Source organism: Sinohyriopsis cumingii, chromosome 1 (genome assembly GCF_028554795.1).
Source record: "Sinohyriopsis cumingii isolate HCF-2022 chromosome 1, ASM2855479v2, whole genome shotgun sequence".
In the NCBI taxonomy this organism is placed as follows: Eukaryota; Metazoa; Mollusca; class Bivalvia; order Unionida; family Unionidae; genus Sinohyriopsis; species Sinohyriopsis cumingii.
This window is the reverse complement of record NC_142961.1, coordinates 89,423,870-89,445,068: the sequence shown is the minus strand read 5'-3', so window position 1 is coordinate 89,445,068 and position 21,199 is coordinate 89,423,870. Positions and strand designations below refer to the sequence as shown.

At 34.3% G+C, this 21,199-nt stretch overlaps 1 protein-coding gene across 1 annotated transcript in view; it reads left to right on the top strand.

Annotated features, from left to right (window-relative positions):
• LOC149807312 (HEAT repeat-containing protein 1-like) overlaps positions 1-21,199 on the top strand; it is a 178,280-nt gene that overhangs the window by 17,368 nt on the left and 139,713 nt on the right. Inside the window, exons 3-11 of the mRNA XM_089965190.1 lie at positions 1,731-1,947; positions 2,663-2,807; positions 5,838-5,939; positions 8,337-8,594; positions 12,794-12,879; positions 13,417-13,677; positions 18,343-18,450; positions 18,930-19,149; positions 19,559-19,651. Coding sequence (XP_089821316.1) covers positions 1,731-1,947; positions 2,663-2,807; positions 5,838-5,939; positions 8,337-8,594; positions 12,794-12,879; positions 13,417-13,677; positions 18,343-18,450; positions 18,930-19,149; positions 19,559-19,651 — 1,490 coding nt within the window. The remainder of the gene's footprint in view (positions 1-1,730; positions 1,948-2,662; positions 2,808-5,837; positions 5,940-8,336; positions 8,595-12,793; positions 12,880-13,416; positions 13,678-18,342; positions 18,451-18,929; positions 19,150-19,558; positions 19,652-21,199) is intronic.

Genomic DNA, 21,199 nt, shown 5'->3' with positions numbered 1-21,199 from the left:
AGTCTAAAGCTTCAACACAAGTTTTTTATGACATCACTGTTGTGAACATAAGAAGCTAACAACACACTATGTTGTATTTGTCTTTAGACCAAGTTCACACTTCATTGTATATTCCAGTCACCCAGCTGATCATCAACATTTACCTGAGTGTTCTTTTTATATAATACTTGCTTCTTCTTCTCAGATCTGCTTCAGAAAGTAGGCATGCCTCTCTTTATTTGCTCTCGTTTAAATCAATTTGTGAGCCACTTGCGAATGCTGTTGTTATTAAATTATTCACTAAGTTCTTGAATGTATTACATCACTGCTTTTGGAGCACTCTGGAAAAAGATCGGAATTATGAGCAACTCATTGATTGAATTAATTCAAAACTGAATATTTGAATGTTGTTAAATCTAAGATCTTGATTATTTAAAAAACGGTTTGCATTTTCAACAGTTCATTTCCTTCCTACCAAGCTTAGTTAGATTGGAAGAATGGTGAACTTTATGATAAATGGTGGTAGTGGGCTTTACTTATGATTTTCACCATCGACAGATACCAAATTTGGTGGATGGTTTGTATTTGGGTAGGGAAAAACAAATTCTATTGATTTTATGGTCAGAGGTCAAGGTGACTCGGACTAAACGAAGAAAATGGTTTCCATATTGATGTTGCATTAGTTCTACATCACATGCTTGGACATAGTTTGTGGATGGCTTGCTGATGAGGGTTAGGAAGAAGCTTATTGATTTGTGGATCAGGAGGCCAGAGGTCAAGGTAAGATTACTGACTAAAAGGAGAAATATAGTTTTTACATAAAAATTTCAGTTCTTGATGATGCAATTGTTTGTTGATGACTTGAGCATTGTTTAAAAAAGAACCTATTCATGTTTGGGTCAAAATGGATGATTTATATGTTGGGTAAAATATAATTATTACCCACTGACCTTGGTTCGAATCTCCGTAGCATACTAATTAAACATTCTCTAACCTGTATGGTAGTACTATTTATATTAAATATTCTGCCTACTATTATCGAGCATTCTCCTATAGAATCCAGGGATAGCACTTTCCGTTCTGTCTGTTGTATATTTATAATTCTCGCTCTCTCTTTCTAGATATATATATACACATACACACATGTACATAATACATACTGTTTCCCCATTTGTTTCTCCTGCTCAAATCTCTCACTTAATGACAATAAATTTAAATGTACAAACTGATTTGCTCTTTAATTCCCGATTTCGTTCGTCACCCTTACTAACCACCATCTGCGAAGCCTATATAATATACAAATGATATATATGTGATGATCACAGGCCTCGAACATCTGCGGAGTTTTTCAGTCATAACAATTTAATCAGTGATATCAATTATAAAGGTTATTAGTATTATCTGAATTTGAATTCAGCTAATCTAGAGATGACAGTAATGCACAGTTTAACATAACAGCCAGTGTACCATAGGACTGGTAACAAAGATCGTCACGAGTACTGTTAAATCAATTAAGAGAAAGTCAGTCTAAGCTTGAGTAAAATGTCTTATAATTTTCTGTAAATATATTTTACTAAACTTCATTTTAGTGATCTTATATCAATTTTTATTGAACCACAGGTTGAATTTACTTATGTCTATTTACCTGACTAACCTTGATCATACACGATCCTTGATTTTCTTACAGCTTACACCATTAAGTGACAGAATATTTGCCCATTTGACTCCTGTTAATTTTCTTTCGCTGACAGGGACCAATGGCCTTGAGGAGCTGATTACTCTTTACGAAGGATTCCAGGAGTATGAGAGCTCTTTGTATGCAGAATCTTCACTTACATTTGAGAGGAGCATTCAGACTAAGGAGGTCAATCAGAAACTGGATGAAACAATTAGCCGTTTTCTTATCCACCTGTCACCATATTGTCTGCTGAAGCCAGCTCACAAAGCATTGGAGTGGCTTATTTACAGGTATATGAATTGCAAGAATTAGAATGTCATAGTCAGGGTCTATGAATTATAGTCAGGGTCTATGATTTATAGTCAGGGTCTGTGAATTATAGTCAGGGTCTATGAATTATAGTCAGGGTCTATGAAATATAGTCAAGGTCTATGACTTATAGTCAGGGCCTATGAAATATAGTCAGGGTCTATGAAATATAGTCAAGGTCTATGAATTACAGTCAGGGTCTGTGAAATATAGTCAGGGTTTATGAATTATAGTCAGAGTGTGTGAATTATAGTCGGGGTCTATGAATTATAGTCAGGGTCTGTGAATTATAGTCAGGGTCTATGAATTAACACAATAAGGAATTTCTAAATGAGGGAAAGAAATTTCAAGAGGATAGTTGTAGTATGAAATTTGGAGTTGTACACTCAGTTATGTAGATGTAGTTTTTATGTAGATAGGTAACACAATTGATATAAAACCTTTTTAAGGAGGTGAAAGGTACAAGTTTGTGCACTTTGTAAAAGGATATTACAGATCTTGAAACATTTTTGCTTTCCAGATATCACATTCATCACTACAATGTAGATGTATTCATTCTACCCTTCAGAATGCTTTCTAGAGATCACATTCACCACTGCAGTATAGATGTGTTGATTGTATGCTTTTTAGCTTTCCAGATATCACATTCACCACTTCAATGTAGATGTTTTGATTGTATGCTTTTTTGCTTTCCAGATATCACATTCACCACTACAACATAGATGACCTGATTCTGTGTTTTTTGCCATACCATGAAAGCAGAATATTCATACGAGTTATTCAGCTCTTCAGGTTTGACAGCAAGACTGCAACAAAGTGGGACTGGTTACAGCCATTGCAGGTATTGGAGTATTTTAAATTTTGTATCAATATGCAGATATTATTATTTGCATACACATATTTCCATCCTTGGCATTTTAAAATATAAATTGCCATTACAACCATCCATTATATATTTCAGTCTGGTTCATTTAAGCTCAACTTAGTTTTAGGTAAAAAAAGAATTACACCTCCCCCTTGATAACTCGTGCACAACAAGGTCCACAAACATAGACTGCACTATAAGTGAGGTGCAAGTTACCGAGGGACCTACAAAAATTGAAGAAAAAATTGCTTTGACATCGAGAAAACCGTAGGGGGGAGCGGCGTTAGGGAACTGGGCTGTTTAATGACTGAATCCTCATTTTACAATCACATCAATAATAATTTTTAATAATGCGCTTTTTCTAATGAAGTTGTTCATTATTCTGTTTAAATAACATTTTTTTCTCTCACAATATCCAATATATGAAAGATCATTCCAACTGGTTTGAACAACCATCACGTGTATGCGAAAAATCTGTGTATTACATCACTGCTTTTTGTTTTCTTGATGAGTCTGGTTCCTGTAGTGGTGTTTATAGTATCTTGCCAAATCGGTAGTCCACAATTTGGGAACTAGACTAACTGTTGGTACACCACCAAACAAGATTCCTTTTTTTTTCAAAAACACGTTACATTTATTTTGTGACACTTCTACGTCAAAACTCAATTTTTTATTGTTCGTGTAGAACAATGTTAATGTCGTGATTTCATTGAAGTAATAATGAAATTTCTTATCATCCCTAAGGATATCTCTAAATGCCAGTTTAAGAATTCTCTGAAACCCGCTTGCCCACAATGGTCCATATCTGTGAAATCAAGCTCTTTATTTTACGAAGTATTCTTTTCGCTTTTACTGCCTTGTTATCTTTGATCACCGTTATGAAAAAGTCAGTTAATTTAAGGTAGTTTCTGTTACATACACAAAAACGTTTATTAGAGTGTTTGATTGATCAAATGAAGTGAGTTCACCCAACATACGAAAGAGGCCAATAGATTTTAAGTTAGTCTGATTTTTGTACCTTTTAACTTTTCTTTTATTCCACCTTCTTTTTTTAAATAACGGTCTTTATGCTCCCATTCCGTGATGACCCTTGTAAATTATTTGTTCTGTATATATTAGTTAGCACATGCCTCTCATAAAGAGTATTCTGATTGGTCAAAGGTTTAAATTCATCCAATGAATCTTCGTGTAATAGAAACTGATGGCAATGGAAAGAAGAAGCATGCTTGCAAAACATGGTGTTGAGAGAGACCATGACACGAAAAGTTAAGATAACAGTTTTAAAAAACTTGGAAATGGGAATGGCTGGAGCGAAAAGTTGACGGAAATTTAGTTGGTCAGTTTATAAGAAAGCTGAACGCTAAAGGACTGGCATTTTGTGATCTTGGCTTTGTGGTAATTGCAGTTGGAAGAGTTTGGAACATCACCTACAAAAGAAGCTGCATACGGAAAAATTGAAGCTTAGAAGGCATCTGGAAAAAGTGCAATTAATTACTATAATAAGAAAGATTTCTTGCATGAGAGAACATATGTAACCATCTGTCAGAATATGCGTGCTGCATGTCACCAATACAAGCACCAGCTTGAAAGGAAAAAAGGCTCTGACTGAGAAGGAAAAGAAACGATTGCACATTGAGCTAAAAAAGTAAGTGGTGACAAAAAGGAAAGCTAAAGAAATCTTTGCCAAAGCTGCAGAAAGAGTTTGACTGGCATATCAACAGATCATGTCCATTGGAGAAAAAGACAAGAGAATGTATGGGTGTTTATTTTACAGATTTGTTATGAAAAGAGAGAAGTATAATATATTTGCTGCAAAAATTGAGAAATTATTGTGACTTAATTATGATGTGAACACTGACATGCACATGAAATAATTTCAGCATCAGTAGTTTTGGAGAACAAATTCATGTAACTATAAATATTGTGAAATTATTGAAGTAAAGCTGAACAGTTTTGGTAAGTTTTATTAGTTGTTCAACAATTATTTTAGTTTAGTTTATGGTCATAGGTTGCACCAGGAGCAGTTTTTTATGAGTGTAAAATGCGTTTATGGCTTCCCCTCGAGAACACATTGGGGGAAGACCCTCAAACCTCATGAAAAAAATATTATGTTTTTTTTATGGAAGACCAAAATCATGTCTGTACCTTGGCAGAGTTTGATTTTTGTTTTTTAGACTGATGCTTGCATTTAACAGAGTTGTGGCCCCTTACTTCCCTCCCATCCATTTTTATTTACAGCACTGAATTTGTATAATATGAGTAGAATTTTGATTAGCAGCCTTCAGTGTCATTATTTAGTGGAGTTCTGGATTGTCAGATTTGTGTGTCTTATTTAGTGGAGTTATGACCCCTGTTGAATGATGGATCAGCACAATAACTGAACAAATTACGATTTTATTTTAAGTAAATTTTGCTTTTTATTGTTAAGGAATCACATGGATTCTGTTGAGTATTCAATGTTACCATGTTATCTGTAGATTCTTGTGTGTGTGTTTGTGTTTGTATATATATATATATATATATATATATATATATATATATATATATATATATATATATATATAATCTTCAACTTGTTTACTATTTCACCATGATCACCTAGCTCTTTCTTCTATAAAAGCTACACTCCCATTTCCAAAGTAAATAAGGTGACATCAGTTCCTAGAATTTGCTTGTTTAGTTTAAATTAACTTTGTATTCATAGAGTTTAAGCCCTTGGGGCTGATACAAGCAGTTACAAGTTAATTATGGTATTTTCAGTTTATTTTCATATAAAATATTTATCATAATGGACTATAAGAAAAGCTTAAATCTGATGTAACAGGAGTATGTTTTCTTTGTAGATGGAACTTGACTTTGCCTTTGTGTGAGAATGCAAAGTCACAAGGAATTAATTGAATGATTGTTTTGTATGCTGTTGTTGATTTGAATAATGCACATTGTTTACCTCATTTTTAAAAACATACTGTTTAAAAAAAAAAATACTCACCTTTTCATGCTTTCCAGTCATCAGGAGTCCATCTGTCCTCCATCACTCTGAGAAACCACTGCAGAACTAACCCTGCCTTCCTCAACTTTATATGTGATATGGTTTCCAAAGCTCTAAAGGTAGGCAGCTTTTTCATGTTTTTTGGCTATTCACAGTTATCAGATTAATTGCATTTTACATGTAGCTATAATGTGATTGCATAACTGTTCTGTTTTTTTTAAAAAGAAAATGGTCAGTCTCATTTATAATTTGCTGTTGGTAGGAGGGTTTGTGGTTTGAGACTAACGTAAGTTCTGTAAACACCATATTGGATTGAGGTTCCTGAACACAATTTTGTGAAATAGACTTTATTTGCTGTAAAGACAAATTAGTAGGATTGATATTCAAAAATAAATATTTAAACAATAGTGCTAATCTTCCATAATAAGTGTGTGTAATCGTAATACATATAAAAAGTTGTTAGGCTTTTCAAGTCAATAGTGTCCCTTAAATTTGATTGGTGGCAGGACAGAACAAAGTGGCCCAACATTACTTCTGGTTTACTCTCTGCTTTACGAAGAATAAGATAGTATCTTCATCTTGCTTTGTGTGTGTGGGTGTGTGATTTGGATTTTTAACGTAGCTCTAATAATGTTTCAGTCATATTGCTATGATGTATGCAGTGTGACAGTTGATAGTGATGTTTAGCACTGGGGCATCATGCCGCAGACATGCAGCATGATGTCCCACCCAGTCACATTATCCCAACACCAGGCAGACCAGTCCTAACACTAACCTCTTATGCTGAGCGCCAAGTGAGGCAGCTGTTAGTATCATTTTTGTAAGTCTTTGGTATGACTCAGTAGGGGATTGAACACACAACCTCCCGCATCTGAGGCAGATGCTCTAACCACTAGGCCACCAGAGCAGTCCTCATCTTGCTTTAAAAGTCTGTCAGTCTTACAGATCATGTACTATGTTATTGTCACTCAGAGAAGATTTAAACCATAGAAACAGAACCAAGTTATCTGTGCGAAAGAAATAGTTAATGGATCAGTAAGGAAATATTTAGCATAATCATTGTTGAAAATATGCATTAAAAATGTAATATGCATTATTTTCACACAATTACCTTCATGATTCTTCTCTATAATTATTTTTGTAACAGATAATTTCCTTAAAATTATATTGTGCACATACCATTTAATAATTTGTTGCGATGAATTCTTTAGCTGTTTAGTGGGTGTAGTAATTTAGTCTTTACACACGCCTTAATTTTCATAAAACCATTCATTTTCAGTTACATGTTTTTCTCTTTCTTTTTTTTACATTTTCTTTGTCTCAGATGTATCAAACATTAAAAAAGTGATACTGTGCTATTTACATCATATTCAAATGCTGAAGTTGTGATTGCTAAAATATACTCTGTGTATAAAGATAAGCATTCACGTTCTATTTGACTACTAGACCAAAGGCAAAACTGTAATAAATGGTTAGAATATTTTTCTAATGCTATAAGAATTCAGGATAAATAAAATTTGTGCACCGGGATTTGATGTTGGGATTTTTAATAAATTTGTATGTTTTCAATCCAGTGTAAATTATTTGATGATGAAACAGTGTTAAACCAGATTGACATATGAGTAAGCAATTTCATCAGGACTTTAAATAATAACAATGATGCTGTCTAGTTTGTTCAGAGATTTTGTTTTACTTTTTGATTATTGAATTTTAAATTGTTACAAGAGGCACATCTCTGAGATTTTGAACATAATTTTGTGTTAAGATTTACAGGGTATTATTATCTTTAACATTAAGACCATGTCTTCTTTAAATTGGGTCTATTGATTTGATACGGGTCCATACATGTGTGTTGTTAATGAATTTTATTTGATTGGACTTAACAGCCTAACATTCCAGGTTATATAGAACAGTTTCCCAGAGAGAGAATAATGAGAAATCAAAATCTTGGACTTTCCCATCCTTAATAAAAATTTCAGATAAGAAAATGAAAGTAATAAAATTAAATTTTGATGTATACTAGGTTTTAAAGGATTTTGCTGCACTTTAAGCTTATATAATATTTGTTTTAGACGGTTTATATTGGAAGTTGGATTTGCACATATTATTGAGATGCTTTTCATCTAATTGGCTAAGCTTATTCTGTTGATATATTTCTCTTCTAGTTTCTGTACAAATTAGTGAAGTGGTTGATATTATCAAGATCTTGGATGATTTCAGTTATGAGAATGTGCATATTATGCCATTATCTTTAGAAAGAAGTTTTTCAGGTATAGTAAAATGGCAAAATCGAAATGTTGTCATGTTAGGGGAGATAGTTTACTTGGGTTGTGTTCTGATGATGTCACATTAACCTGCTTAGTGAAATGGTTGTCTGTTAAGGTCTGTAAGCAAGGTGAGTGATATCAGGCCCACTTATGTCTCTTGTTATTAGTTCAGAACCAGTTTATGAAAAGCTTAGTGGTGGGCTTGACATACTAACATGCCATCTTCTCATTTTGTATCATTGTCTCCAGGTTTATGACACAGCAAAATCCAAGATTCCGCAACTGAAGGTGTTGTTCTCTTTCTACACCACCACCATTATTGGGGTTCTAGAGTTGGATCATGTGACTGAGACCCTTGTATCCTTGTTGCTTCCTCACCTCTCGCAAGGTCTGCGATCCCATATACTGGATTACAGGGCTGCATCTTACATGATCCTGAGTCAGCTACTACATAAGACCAAACTCAAGTGGTCACTCCTTAAGACATTACAGCAAGTTTTGTGCAAGGTAAATGAATTTGGATACCTATTCTAACTAAGAAGTAAAATGCCTTTTAAAAGGAAAGAACCATTTATGCTGATATATTTTTTCCTTGGATTGGTCAAATCATGTCATTTTAATATACTGTGAAACTGCTGTTTAAACGTTTCTTGCATCCACAGCACCATTTCTTTTGCTTTTGACCACCAAAGAGAACCGTTGGCTTTCTGAGGGAATGTGCCTTTCGGAGGGAATGTGATTCACATCAAACTAATTCACCATATATTTTAAGAATTTTAAATTTTGTTATCTTGATCTTTTATAGAAATGTGACGTTACGTCTTTTGTCCTTTATGTTGTGGACTACATGCTTTCATTCATTTATAAGGGTATATCATTTTAAAGATCATTTATAAGGGTATATCATTTTAGAGGTCATTTATAAGGGTATATCATTTTAGAGGTCATTTATAAGGCTGTATCATTTTAGGGGTCATTTATAAGGGTATATCATTTTAGAGGTCTTTTTTGTTTTGCAGTTCATTATCTTTATATTTTTTAAACTTAACTTTTAATTGGCACCATACAGCCAGTATTGTGCTGACGTTATACATACATGCATACATACATACATACGTATGTACGTTAGAGAATCACGGATGTCAGCGTGTTTTCTAGAGAATCTTAGGATTAATTCTAGTGTTTAGGAGACAGATCAGCATGTTTTCTAGAGAATTAAATAATGGGATTGATTCTTTGATGATAAAGAATCATGGGATTGATTCTGTGATTCAGAAAAATACGAGCAGCAAATTTTCTAGAGAATCATAAGAGTGATTCTGTGCTTCATAAAATATGAAATGATTCATTGATATTTTGATACTTTTGCTGAAACAATACACATATCGATACAGGAGAAGGAGAATCGATACAAAACAATACTTACCATATACAAGTTATTTTAGTCTTCAGCAAGTATGAATAATTATTATTAGTTTGCCTTCTTATTCTTTAAATATAGAATTCATTTGAAACATCATTTGCAGTCATTTTTTTTAGTTACAACGAAGAAGGCTACTGAGAATACTTGTTGCTGTCTGCAAATTTAAACAAAGTGACATGGTTCATAATTTGTCCCCACCCCCAATTCCATGCTAATTATCTTAACCCAGCAGCATGTTCAGCATAAAGGATAGATTCCAGACATGTTCCACCTGCGTAATGAATTTAATGAAGTACTTTACTAATCATTTAATAACCAATTTAATGGAAAGTTTCTACATTGAATTTGATCTTGTCTATTTTGGTTGATTTGAAAGCTACACTACTGGTGTGTCACGTGGTGAAATATGTTACGTTCAAATCTTATTGGTGGTTACTGCTTGCACCTGTCAAGGTTAAATAATAATTACCAATCAGGAATCAGTGTAGCTTATTCCCAGTGTGACAGACTGGAACAGACAGGAAGTACTAGCAAAGCAACAGAGAAACTTTGCTCTAAAGTCATTTAAACATAAAGTACTTAAACAGAGATGCCCTCAGTATGTGCGATTGCATGAATCATGCAAAGTATATATGAATTTGCACACTTGGAGAGCAGTGATGCACGAAAACTCCTGCAAATAAGTTGAAAGTCCCACATATGAAAATGTCCTTGACGAAGTATACAATTTTTATTTAACCGTTCTTGTCACTACATGTTTTTTTGGGTAGGCAACAGTTTACACACCCAGGGTCTTCAAGCATGATAAAAACGGTTGTTAAACTAAATTTGATTGGCAGATTATGCCCTGGAATAAGCGTTATGGCATAGTTTGAACCCTCCATGAAGGTAGTTTTACAAATGTGTGTATAAAATATGGGCCACCTAGAAAACCCAAAATGTCTGATTCCTGGTGTGGTTCATTGCGTTTTCATTTGCCAAATACTGGTTGGTGATAGTGATGATGACAATGATTTATAAAGTTATGAAGTATATTGGATTATTAGAGATGGGAAATTGTTAATGGAGATACCAGTGAGTGATTTTGAGCCCGAAATGGTGTTAAATATGAGTCAGATGTACATGTTGGATGGGCAGAAATAGAGGGCATGACGGTCAGTCTTCCATTTCAGTGGTATTTTGAAATTAAATGTAAAAATGACAGAATACTGAGCCTAATTAAAATGCAGACAATTTAAAAGTAGAATGCAATTTTCATTTTGTTTAAAATCAATCAGTTTAGCCCTGCAAATCATATGCTACAAAACCATATATCCACATCAGGGTTAAGATGAACTGAATACATAAGGATGAAAAAATGAAATTAAGAAGTAAAGATATTTATTTGAATACCTCTTTCTGCACATGCAGACTGTGGAATTGATGGACTAAAAACCCTAATATAGCGTTATGGAACACATAAGAAATCTGCCATAATAGTTAGTAAACCACTGATTCACGTTTGTGTTAGTGAAAAAAATGCTACTTTGAAGTAGATGTATTCATATGGTAATATCTGTGAGCTCTGGAAAATTCTAAATAACAGCCACAAAGATCCATTCCCCATCATCTTCAAGCTGACAAAGCTAGTGATTCATATGTCCTCAGAAGGAAGTGCAAAAAATATACACAGATAAGGAACAGAGTATGCTCATAAATAATTAACAGATTAATATCAATACAACCAGATGTGACATTATTTAAAGATTTTGATTCAGTAGAGTTCTAAAAAAGTAGGGTATTGAGGTATTAGGTAGATATTAATCTATGTTTCCTGCCACCCCCACCCCCCCTTCCATCTTTTCTACTCTCCCTTTCTTTTGGTGACAAAGGGTGAAGTCCCCCTTAAGATAAAATCCTGGCAGCATCTCTCCTTAAATTGTTCCTGGGGAACAAATTTGGAATTTCTCTTTTTATGCAGAGATATTTAACCAGTGAATGAATGTGCTGGTGAAATAAATAAAATTACAACAGAATCAGCAAGGGGGCAGATTTCAAATCACCGAAGTTTATCACCTTCTGTAAAAAAAATATTTAAAAACGTTATAGAATAAGACTGGGTGTTGTCAATAGTTTTTCTTCCGGACTAACAAATACAAGTACCTGTGGCCACAGCAGTCTTTTGCATCAGCAGGACATACAGTGTGATATGTTTTATTGGTATTCATCCTCATTCCCATGACCAGATTTGTTCTAGATGAGATTTTCTTTGCACAGGAAACAGCTTTATTTGTTCTGTTTTGAAGATGACATCATAATGTCTTCCAAGTTTAAGTTAGACATGAAATTGGTAATATGATGTTTTCAAATCATTTGTGCAGTGCAAAACAAAGGACCTAGTGGCTAAAGTGAGTTAAATGGAGCCATCATTAAATGGCCTAAAACGATAAATAAAACTCACTGACAACCAACAGGTAGTCTGTTTGAAAGTATTTTTGTTTTCTTTTCATCGTTGAGAATTGTGTATAGATATATGTTAACTATGATTTCAGAAGATAGGATCACCATGTTTTATTGAGGTTTATGGGATTGATTATCAGGTTTAGATGATAGGATCAGCATGCTTTTTTTTAGGTTTATGGGATTGATTATCAGGTTTAGATGATAGGATTAGCATGGGTTTTTTTTAGGTTTATGGGATTGATTATCAGGTTTAGATGATAGGATTAGCATGGTTTTTTTTTAGGTTTATGGGATTGATTATCAGGTTTAGATGATAGGATTAGCATGGGTTTTTTTTAGGTTTATGGGATTGATTATCAGGTTTAGATGATAGGATTAGCATGGGTTTTTTTTAGGTTTATGGGATTGATTATCAGGTTTAGATGATAGGATCAGCATGGTTTTTTAGGTTTATGGTATTGATGATAGGGTTTAGATGATAGGATCAGCATCTTTTCTAGATGACATTGCGATTGATTATATGACTTGGAAAATAGGATCAGCATGTTTACTTGAGAATGATGGGATTGATCCTTGGGTTCAGAAGATGGGGCGGTATGTTTAAGTCGCCTATTATCTAGAAATCGTAAAAATTTTGTGTTGCTAATTTTTTTCTTTCAGATTGTATATATCAAAGATACCAGATTTATTCTTTAGTGACACATTATTGAACTATGCTGTCCATGAACCAAATCAAACATTTAGTTGTTTGGCTGAATAAGCAAACACATAAACTGTATGCCTAAGAAACTTTGTATTCAGTACATTATTATGCACATGCCATGTTCTTGATCTGTTCCAGTTTGCAAGTGGTGAATTGCTTGCAGAGCCAGTCACCTGTCTGCTGCTCATGTTCCAGACCCAGACAGATATTCAGCTGACGAGAAAGTGAGTCAGATTTTGGACCAGAGTTAAAATGGTCACCAAAACATTGTCTTACCAGAAACAAAGTAAAGCATATGACACAGTTGATAACTTAGTCATTAAGGCTAATGAAGAATTCAACTTTAGTTTTGTCCTTGAAGGTTTCCACAGAATATAAGCCGGTTTGATGCCACAACCAATGAAAAATAAAAGTAAATCTTCTGTTAGGAATTTATTATAATTCTAAAGTTGTTTATCCAGATTTACTCTAGTCTGATTTAAGTTAGAAATCATTGTTCATAGCTTTTCTGCAAGAATGTTCTGTAGTACATACCTAACATGTTATATTGACATTTATCCTTTTATTTCAGTATGATTTATGAGTAGATTTCAGGAATTACATATGTGTAAAATTAATGTCATTGACAGTGATGCTGATTTAAAATTTTAGGAATTTTGATTCTAAAATAATAAATATCTTTGTTGTATTGCACTTTAGGCTATATTTTATTATTAATCATTAATAAACAAGTTAAACCAACGTCTGTCATTTTCTACTAGATCCTTTAAGTACTTGCTTCACCAGCCAGCATTGGTAGATATTGTGTCCCAGCTGTCTTTGGAATATTCATGTGATGTGTTGATCTGTGAATTACTGGAGCACCTGGTGCCTGCAGCATTCAAACAAAGTTTTAGTCTGGCTACGAGTGAAGAAAGCAGTGGGTCTGAGTTTGAGGGGAGGTTGCCACAGTACTTGTCAGTGTTACACAGAATTTTGGCTGGGGTGACTCTGACCCCAGCTGTTGCTGAGAAAACAGCAGTGTGAGTAAAATTAGTTGGTGTGATGATGAATAGGTGAGGCTGTACATGAATGTTGAGTGCTTAATATTGGTGAGCTTTTTTTGCAAGTTTGTATTTGTACTGTTTTATTTCAGCTGGTCATCAGGCAAAAGTGCTTATGGAATGGCCTGTTGTCTGTCCATCTGTTGGTACAAGTAAACTACTTGGAGGATTGTCATGAAATTTGCACACACGCTTTCATCCCAGTGTGTAGTTGGTCCTAAATAAAAATGGTACCATTTATATATCCAGTTTTTGCTTGCCATGGCAGCCATGTTGAAAACTTGTTGTCACTGATCTTCTTGAATGGATGGTCATATCAACATGATTTGTTCACTAAAAGACTTACATTCTCTATTTGGTCCTAAATGAAAATTATGCTGATCTTACATACAATATGGCTGCAGTGTCTTGAAAATCATGTTAAGGCTACTCATTTTGGATGGATGGTTATTGCATTGGGTTTTCACCAAAATGTTTTCAGTGATATCTAGTTGGTCCTGAATGAAAATGGTGCTGATTTGACATCCATTATAGTCGCCATGGCATCCATCTCTTTGTTATGGCTATTCCACTTGAACAGAAAATCATATGAATGGGGTTTTTACCAAAAGACTTTTTATAATGTCAGGTCGATCCCAAATGAAATTGATGCAGAACTGATGTCAGATATGGTCCCCATGGCCACCATTTTGAAAATATTATTGCTTCTCCTTAACGGACATTCATATCAACATGGGGTTTTAATATCAGTAATATCGTACCAGTTGCTATTGTATAGTTGGCACTTTTACAGAAGAAAAATATCTCAACTGTATGATGAAAATTCTTTCTTCCATTAGGGTGAATCTGAAGATTTCAAAACACTGAATCACCCCTGATACACCCATCACAATCTTGCTCACATGTGCTGCCACCTCATTCTTTTCTTGGTTAACATGCTACGATGTCCACATTGTTACATCAAGGAAGATTGGGCGTTGTTTTTTGAGTCAGCAAGTGCTTGTCCTTCGTAATCATTAGAATTATACCCCTGACCAAGTTTTATCATTAATTTAGCTTTCTTGAGAGTTATTAGCATTTGTCCCATATACATGATGTACAGCTTGACATTTTATTTGTCTTATTTACTCTTTCACAGGGCATTAGTGATTAAAATTTGCACATTTTTTTAGCTAAGGGTACATATTTTGTCTAATTTCATTGCATACATTGTGGTCTGCTGATTTGTCTTTGTTAATCCATATCACCTATATTATAAATTGTGTTAAAGGTGTTGCTCAGTTGATGTCAATTCACTTTATACACTCTCATTTTAACACCATTTATAATGAAGAAATAACATTGAATTTGCACCATTGTGCTTGTTAATATGCCATCACTGGTGCCATCTACTGTGACTCATGTGCAGTTCATGTAAGTGCGTTTACATTACTTTTGATTTATGCCTTAGCCTCAGGAATACATATGTAGCATAAATCAAGCATCACTGATAGTTTAATTAGTGGTGACAAACCTTAATATCACATGCTGTTTTAATGGCTCTTTTTCTTATTAGTTTGAATAGCTTTCCATGATTGTTTTTATTGGTAGCAATTGTAACCTACTGGTTTTTGCTGATTTCTTAGTCTGTGGCTTACTGAACTTAGCATTGCTTTCTCGTTTGCATTTAAACTTGTGTTAAAAACTAAAGTGAGGTGACTTCTGACTGAAATTATTATTTTAGGGTAGACTTAATTGGCACTTTACCTTGTGTAATTTTTTAGTTGCATAGAAGTTTTTTGTATAAAAATCATCATTTCAGTTTTCTTTCATGGGAACAGTGACTAAGTAGGATGTGGGTAGGCTTGATCACAGGAAATCCATACATGCCAACCATGACACTTTTGGCGTTATCATTATGCTTTTTCCCCCCAACAAATTATATTTTACACTCTCCTGTGCAAGGATTAAGTTTTTGGGGTTACATTGAAAAATAACAAAAATAATTAATAGCAAGTTGTTTTTGTCATTTTTATTGTCATCTCTTTTGTCCAGCTCATATAAATTTTCAGAATATTCTTAACAAGAAAACTGCTGCTTAAGAATCATATAAGAGAACTTTCCTTGTTTGCTATTTTTAGCAACTGTATATGACCCATTTTTAGAAAACAGACAGGTTTCTTCAAATATGAACTTTGCTTTCAGATCATTATGTTGATAAGCTAGTTAGTGGACCAGTCTATACTTTTAAAGAAACTGGCACCAGATGTTAAGCAAAACGCATTACAGTGTCTGTTGTGGATGTTAAATGATGGAAAATGTTTGAGCAGATCAATCTTTTCAAATTTCAAAACATGACATTAAGAAAATTACAATTTGGCACCGCTCTATAAACTTTTAAAAAAGAATCTGAGAGTAATGTAATACAGTACTCTGAGCACATGATCATGCTCATTGCAGGATTCCAGTTCACGATCATTCAGCGAAAGTTGCACTAGTTACATGGAGTGCTGAATATAAATAATTTTATTGTATATTCTGTTTATAATCTATATGGATTTTGCCCTTGTGACAAGAATTTTGACCAGCAGCAGAACCAAGTTAGTAGCAGAAATAAATGTGTCCTTTTTAGATTCCACATTTTACACCCAGATTATGCTTTTTTGCTACTTACAATAACAATAATTATGGTTATACTTCACGGGGAGTTGGCATGTATGAAAATCCGCCTGGGACCCCCATCCCAAATTGCTTATTTTGCACACTGCCAGCAGACTGATGGCTGTACCTTTTGCAGCCTATGGTTGGATGAAGTCTGTGATCTCACTGAGTGTATAGATACCTGTAAAGTGAGGAAGATGGTTTCTTTCTTGTCTTCAGAGTTTTCAGGGTTTGTTTTCTCCCATGGGTCTCAGAAGAAGCTCACCCAAATCTCTTCTGAAACTGGGTGGAGAGTGAGTCATACCCAACCATAAGGAAAGAGCAGCACTCTTCCAATTCTGTGATGGCAGAGAGCAAGTTGTGCCCTCACAAGTGGGAGGGGTGGCATATCTCTTTTCCACTAGGATAAAGAGCATGTCACAACCTCTCATTCTGCTCATACAGTCACGGTGTTTTCCTCTCAGAAAAGTACCAGCTATGCATTTGCAGCAGATAAGTACTACATAATTCCTCTAGTAATGTGGAATTCCAACAAATGAGATGAAAGGTTTAACTTATTAGATTACAGTGGTCCCCCTCTTTTACAGCCACCCCTTCTGCACAGGGAAAGTGGCCTTATGAGACAGGTGGCCTTTCCAGTGGGGGCAAAATTTTTTGTGAGAAGTATATGTAATGTATGTAGTAAGAAAGCTAGATACTTCAAAGCATTTAATATCTTCGTTTAAAAGTAACATTAATTATTAAATGGTTCTTCTTGTTATAATAATAGACTTATTTCAGCTGAATATAATTAATCATTCTTATTCTTGGCATAAGCGTGATATGCGAGTGGGTATTATTGTCATGCACATTGCAAAACCATCCTAAAATGTAATTTATATCTAAGTACATATATAATTCTCTTTCCATTTGCTCCTTTTTCCCACTGCTGCTGAATAACCTCCTTATGACGTTGTTTATTTGAGTCTTTTCAACATAAAATTGTTTTATTCGAGTCTTTTCTACATAAAATTGTTTGGCCACCTCACCCAATGTCGTCAAGTATAATAACCAACTTTCTTCTAAAATAATATGTCTCCATTCATGTGATGACATGTTAATGTTTGGTAATGATTTATTTGGATGTTGCTAACTGTATGCAATTTAATTATGCAGACGAAACTTTTGTAGAGTGGACAAAATGCCTTCTTCATAAAGGAAGCAATAAATGTGTTGTCATGTAATTTTTTGGTCTTTGTCTGGTACCCTGTTTTTTTTTCTTCAATTTCTGTGTGTGTGTGTTAATGCACAAAATCTATTTTTAGCCAATGCTGACCCTGTTATGATCTTGACAATTACGTCCAGTTGTAATCATCAAAGAGAAGAACTCGACAGATGCGTGAAGCCCAAAACTCTATCATAACATTGTATAACCCACTTCCTGTAAACATCAGCTTTTATAGACAATAATATAATATTAATCTTAGTGTTACATGTACTTTAGTCGACACTTCTTTCAGAAACTTGACATTGGGAGACATGTATCGATGATAGAGATAATCTGATTACTTACTTTACATCACGATATGAATTAATTATTGGTTCTGGATACATTTAAAATAAAAAGCGGCCGCTTGTGAAGGGAACATTTTACATTTTTGTACTAATATGCTGGCCACTGGTCACGTTAGAGAGGTGGCTGTTCTTGAGGGGTACTTTTGAATACAAACTCATAGGTGCCAATGGATTTAGGCCATAAGAAGTGGGTGGCCACTGGTTAAGGGACCATTCAAGAGGGGGACTACCATGCTGTTTATTTTAATAAATGTAAATTATTGGACACAAATTTGCTTTCAAAGAATTTGTTTGTAATTTTCTTGATAAAGATTGAAGTTAGATTGTTTTCTCATACCTTTACCTAGACAAATTTGTGTAATTAATGTTTTCAAAATTTTTTGCAGTAGTTTGGATGATATGCGTGTTTGAAAAGTATATTGCATGAATGAATGATTTTCTGCATTTCAGAAGGTTCATACAGAGTTATGTGAAGTACATTAACAAATGCACAGACAAGGAGGAAAATGACAAAATGAAGAGCAGCCTGCGGGGAATTGTACGACTCTTGGAGGGCAGGTTTGTACTGTTGTCTTTTGGATGTTTCAACATCAAACAATTAATACTTTTTTTTTAGATGTGACCAATTTATAATTATAACCCAGGGTCACTGTTTGGGAGGTGGAGTTGAATGGAGGAGAAGGAGGGTGGGTGTTAGTAATTGTTGTGAAACACATGTAGACATGTGACTGCAGGGCATTGCAGATTGGTCTTGGTTTTTCTCTGTAAATATTCATCCTGCTTGCAAAGGTCAGTTTGAAGTGATGTAGAGCTAGTGGGGAAGAAAAACAAGACTTGTCTGGTATGCTGGTCCTGTTCATTTTGATTGATATATTGGTGGGTGTAAATTTTATTTTACTCTTTGGGTACATACTATTTATAGATAATTAAGTATGGTGGGCGGGGCCAATGTTGGAAACAGATAGGAGCTGTGTTCATTCAGGCAGTTTTGCCAGTTTATGGTGGCAGTAATACATCTGTTTTATTTACTTGTTTAGATACTCATTGTGTGTGGACAGTGCTGTGAAGAGGGTTATGTCAGAACTTGAGGAAGAAGCAGATAGGAGTCTGGTACAGCAGTTTCTCAACATGTCTGTCCTGTCTGTACAGCATCATCTCATGGCAGAGAGTGGTGCTAGCCTGGCCCTATCACTCAATCACAGGCTGCCTGAGGTCCGACAGAAAGCTGTAGAACATCTGCTGCAAAACAATACTGAGGTAATATTTTCACAATAGTTTTTATCAACAATAAACATAGCTGGATAAAACATTGATTAATATTGTAAACAGACATTCCATTTGGTTCCTAACTGGATAAAATTGATAAAACACTTAGCAGTTGGTTTGGAACAGTCTGTTAATTTTAAGATGTCAAATTAAGAATCCCATCAACAGAAACAGATGCCAGCCATCAGTAAAACTTTCTCAAGTGATATAAGCTCACCTACTACAAGATAATAAAAAAGCTGTGATGGTACTTAAAAATAAAAAATTATCAATTAAATGATATTATATTTCCAAGGGTAAAATTGCAGCAATTATCTTTGCGTAATTTAAAGCAAAATTTAATATTATCTCAATGACTTTTCTGTTAAACTGAACTGTAAATATTTCTGTCTGTTATCAGATTGATGATGAAGAGTTTCTGCAGGAATCTATCCTGCTCCGACTACAAGATGACTGGCCTCAAGTGGTTAATGCCATCCTTAAAAATGGCAAGGTGAGTGGCAACCTTTCATTTGTCAACTCAAATAAGAGTGCCTGTAAATACTTGAAGTATTTTCTTTCCTGTATCTTGTATACTGAATGTATGCATGCTTGTAAGACTACACTACTTCCTGTTCAATTTTTTCTATCTTTGTGAGTTTATTGACAATGGGATGAAATTACTGTATGTGGCTGTCCTCAAAAGAAATAGATGTTCGTTGAAAATAAGTTCCAGCATAAAATCTTGTATTAATTTTGATTGCTGAAGAGACAGGTATAGTTTAGATAGAACTGTAGTTTAAAGGCTGGATGTAATTTTTAAAATCCATAGCCTCAAGAACTGTCAAGTGTTCTGTTCTTGTATTTGTCTCATATTTTGGACCTGAATACAGGTGCACATTTTGCTTGTTAAAAAGTCCATTTTTTTTTATTTAAACAAATTCAATGAAAATTTCTTGCAATTTTCTGTTTAAAACAGGCTCTAGGTCCATTCTGAGAGTAAATGTGTTGCATATTGGTTCATTCGAAATCAAGGCTACCATGCTAGTCTTTAAGCACCATATTGGATTGTGAAAAGCAGGTGCCGCTATCACTGTATCTCATCTTCATAATATTCAGCTTCTAGAGATGACCAAACAAAAAAAGATGATTGAGAATTTTCTCCATCGAAGAAAAGGAAACAGAACTGGAAGGACAATTATGCCATCGTGGTTAGATTTGTGAAACCATCTGGCAAAGGAGAAAACTTTGCATTTTGCAGATTGTGTAATTGTGATTTTGCTTTTGGGCATGGGGGCACTCATGGCATAAAATAGCATGAAAAGGCTAATAAACATCACCTTGCTGCTTCATCATCAACATCACAGGCTAAACTTAAATTTATAAATACCAGAGAGGACCTTGTAATTCAATCATCAGTTCATTTTACAATTTTTTTATAGATATAAATCTTCCTCGTTCAGTTGCTAGTGTTGCTAGGCATTTTATTTCACACACTTTTTCCATATAGTAAAATCACAAAGGATTACTCATATGCTAGAATGAAAACAGTTTATTTTTAAAAAAACAGTTCACAGAATTCAGATCATCAATGAAAGATGGGACATTGGAATTGACAATGATTGGAAGAAAAACAATGCATGGAAAGGCTCCTATAAACAGCCTGTGTCTGAGTGTGTTGCACTCTTGCGTCTTCTGAATCGGCAGCAGAATGGAAAAGAGTGCCCGTTAAAAAGGTGCAAGAGTGCAACACATGCATCTTTGACATTACTTAATTAAGTTACTGTGATATTTTACTGATGGTTATAGATGTTGTAAGTATGCATTAAAGTTTTAAAATCTTTATTTGTTCTTGAAAATCAATATTTTTGTCATAAGCATTCAGTATTTTTGAACTTCGGGGTTGGCATCAATGGAACTGCATTAAGTTTTCCAGTGAATTTAAGCAAGTGTTACTATCCCCTTTCCTCCAAGGTACTGTAACTAATTGCTGTTTTGGAGTGTTATTATTTTAGAGTGTTGTATATTATTATGTTTGTTAGTATTATTGTATTATTATTAT